Below are 3,466 nucleotides of genomic sequence, written 5' to 3' on the forward strand. Positions count from 1 at the left end.
GCCCACTCCCACATCCGCGGGCTGGGCCTGGACGATGCCCTGGAACCACGACAGGTACCCGGATTTGGGGAGGGGTCTGCACCTTTTGGGGGGGGTCTGCAGCCCCGGAATTTGGGGGTTCACCCTCTCCATGTCCCCCCCAGGTGTCGCAGGGAATGGTGGGGCAGCTCTCGGCCCGGCGCGCCGCCGGCGTCATCCTGGAGATGATCAAGGAAGGGAAAATCGCCGGACGCGCCGTGCTCATCGCTGGACAGCCTGGCACGGGGAAAACGGCCATTGCCATGGGTGTGTTATCCTAAAAAACCCCCCAAATACCCAAAATTATCCCAAAAATATCCCAAAAATACCCTCAAATCCCATCCTCATCGCTGGACAGCCAGGGACGGGGAAAACGGCCATTGCCATGGGTGTGTGATCATAAAAATACCCTAAAAATAGCCAAAATTATCCCAAAAATATCCTCAAATCCCGTCCTCATCGCTGGACAGCCAGGGACGGGGAAAACGGCCATTGCCATGGGTGTGTAATCATAAAAAATCCTAAAAATACCCCAAATCATCCCAAAAATACCCAGAATTATCCCAAAAATATCCCCAATCCCATCCTCATCGCTGGGCAGCCGGGGACGGGGAAAACGGCCATTGCCATGGGTGTGTGACCCAAATAAAATCCTAAAAGTACCCAAAATTATCCCAAAAATACACTCAAATCCTGTCCTCATTGCTGGACAGCCTGGGATGGGGAAAAGGGCCATTGCCATGGGGGTGTGACCCCGAAAAAACCCCAAAAATAACACCAGATCATCCCAAAAATACCCCAAATCCCGTCCTGATCGCCGGGCAGCTGCAGACAGGGAAAATGGCAATCCCATGGGTGTGTGACCCCAAAAATACCCTAAAAATACCCAAAATTATCCCAAAAATGCCCTCAAATCCCATCCTCATCGCTGGGCAGCCGGGGACAGGGAAAACGGCAATGCCATGGGTGTGTGATCCCAAAAAAACCCCAAAAATACCCAAAATTATCCCAAAAATATCCCCAATCCCGTGCTCATCGCTGGACAGCCTGGGACGGGGAAAACGGCCATTGCCATGGGTGTGTGACCCCAAAAATACCCCAAATTATCCCAAAAATATCCTAAAAATACCCAGAATTATCTCAAAAATACACTCAAATCCCGTGCTCATCGCTGGACAGCCTGGCACGGGGAAAACGGCCATTGCTATGGGTGTGTGATCCTAAAAATACCCCAAATCATCCCAAAAATACCCAAAATTATCCCCAAAATACCCCAAATCCTGTGCTCATCGCCAGACAGCCTGGGACAGGGAAAACGGCCATTGCCATGGGTGTGTGATCCTAAAAATACCCTAAAAATACCCAAAATTATCCCGAAAATATCCCAAAAATATCCCCAATCCCGTGCTCATCGCTGGACAGCCAGGGACGGGGAAAACGGCCATTGCCATGGGTGTGTGATCCTAAAAAAATCCTAAAAGTACCCCAAATCATCCCAAAAATACCTAAAATTATCCGAAAAATACCTCCAATCCCGTGCTCATCGCTGGGCAGCCTGGGACGGGGAAAACAGCCATTGCTATGGGTGTGTGATCCCAAAAATACCCTGAAACTACCCAAAATTATCCCAAAAATATCCCCAATCCCATCCTCATCGCTGGACAGCCGGGGACGGGGAAAACGGCCATTGCCATGGGTGTGTGACCCCGAAAAAATCCTAAAAGTACCCAAAATTATCCCAAAAATACCCTCAAATCCCGTCCTCATCGCTGGACAGCCTGGGACGGGGAAAACGGCCATTGCCATGGGTGTGTGACCCCAAAAAAACCCAAATTATCCCCAAAATATCCTAAAAATACCCAGAATTATCCCAAAAACACCCAAAATTATCCCAAAAATATCCCCAATCCCATCCTCATCACTGGACAGCCTGGGATGGAGGAAACGGCAATTGCCATGGGTGTGTGACCCCAAAAATACCCCAAAAATACCCAAAATCATCCCAAAAATCCCGCCAAATCCTTCCAAAACCCCCCAAAATCCCCCCAAACCCCCAAATTCCCCGTTTTTCCCCGCAGGGATGGCGCAGGCTCTGGGCCCCGACACTCCGTTCACGGCCATCGCGGGCAGTGAGATTTTCTCTCTGGAGATGTCGCGCACCGAGGCGCTGACCCAGGCCTTCCGCCGCTCCATCGGCGTCCGCATCAAGTACGGGGCCCTTTCGGGGGGTCCCCCCCAAATTTTGGGGGTCCCACTTCTCTTTTTGGGGTCTCCACATCTTTTTCTGTTCCTCCCGTTTATGGTTTTCATGTTGGTTTTGAGATCTGTTTTGGTTTTCTCACTGTGGTTTCATAATTTGGGGTGCTCTGTTCAGATTTGGGGTCCTCACCCCAATTTTGGGGTCTCCCCCCCAATTTTGGGGTCCCCACACCTTTTTTTGTTCCTCCCGTTCGTGGTTTTCCCATTCGTTTTGAGATCTGTTTTGGTTTTCTCACTGTGATTTCGGATTTTGGGGTGTCTCGGTCAGATTTGGGGTTCAAACCCCAATTTTGGGGTTCTCCACCCCAATTTTGGGTTCTCCACCCCAATTTTGGGGTCCTCCCCCCACTTTCAGGGTCCTCTTGTTGTTTTTTTTCTCTTTGAAGTATGTTTTGGTTTTCCTGGTTTCAGATTTTGAGGTGTCTCGGTCAGATTTGGGGTCCTCTCCTCAATTTTGGGGTCCTCACCCCACTTTCAGGGTCCTCTCCCAGCAAATTTTGGGATCCCAATGCCATATTTTGTGTTTCTGACTTCTAATTTTTTTTTCTCTTTGACATTTGTTTTGGTTTTCCCACCGTGGTTTCAGATTTTGGGGTGTCCTATTCAGATTTGGGGTCCTCTCCCCAATTTTGGGGTCCTCTCCCCACTTTCAAGGTCCTCTCTGAGCAAATTTTGGGGTACCAAGACGGTATTTTGTGTTTATGATTCTTGGTTTTATTTTCCTCTTTGTGTTTTGGTTTTTCCACTCTGATTTCAGATTTTGGGGTTCCCCACTCAGATTTTAGAGTCCCCACCCCAATTTTGGGGTCTCCACCCCTATTTTGGGGTCTCCCCTCTCATTTTTGGGGGGTTTTCCCCCTTTTTTTCCCTCACAGGGAGGAGACGGAGATCATCGAGGGGGAGGTGGTGGAGATCCAGATCGACCGCCCGGCCACCGGCACGGTGAGAGGAGACCCCAAAATCCCCTTGGGGACCCCAAAATCCTTTCAGAGACCCCAAAATCACCTCGGGGAACCCCAAAATCCCCTCAGGGACCCCCAAACCTTCCTCTTCCTGGCAGGGGACGAAGGTGGGGAAGCTGACACTGAAAACAACAGAAATGGAAACCATTTACGATCTGGGGGCGAAGATGATCGAGGCCCTGAGCAAGGAGAAGGTGCAGGCGGGGTGAGTGGGGGTCCCCCAAATC

The 3,466-nt window shown here is 50.3% G+C and overlaps 1 protein-coding gene across 1 annotated transcript in view; it reads left to right on the forward strand.

The window, feature by feature from the left end:
• Positions 1-3: 3 nt before the first annotated feature.
• The window catches only part of RUVBL2 (RuvB like AAA ATPase 2), a gene marked incomplete at its 5' end in the record, with an annotated part of 5,577 nt that continues 2,114 nt past the window's right edge, over positions 4-3,466 (forward strand). The window contains 5 exons of the mRNA XM_057388325.1: positions 4-54; positions 144-285; positions 2,097-2,226; positions 3,153-3,219; positions 3,338-3,444. Of these exons, the coding sequence (XP_057244308.1) occupies positions 4-54; positions 144-285; positions 2,097-2,226; positions 3,153-3,219; positions 3,338-3,444 (497 nt within the window). The remainder of the gene's footprint in view (positions 55-143; positions 286-2,096; positions 2,227-3,152; positions 3,220-3,337; positions 3,445-3,466) is intronic.

Source organism: Malurus melanocephalus, unplaced genomic scaffold (genome assembly GCF_030028575.1).
Source record: "Malurus melanocephalus ecotype Western Australia unplaced genomic scaffold, MMel_1.1 scaffold_1795, whole genome shotgun sequence".
Lineage (NCBI taxonomy): Eukaryota > Metazoa > Chordata > Aves > Passeriformes > Maluridae > Malurus > Malurus melanocephalus.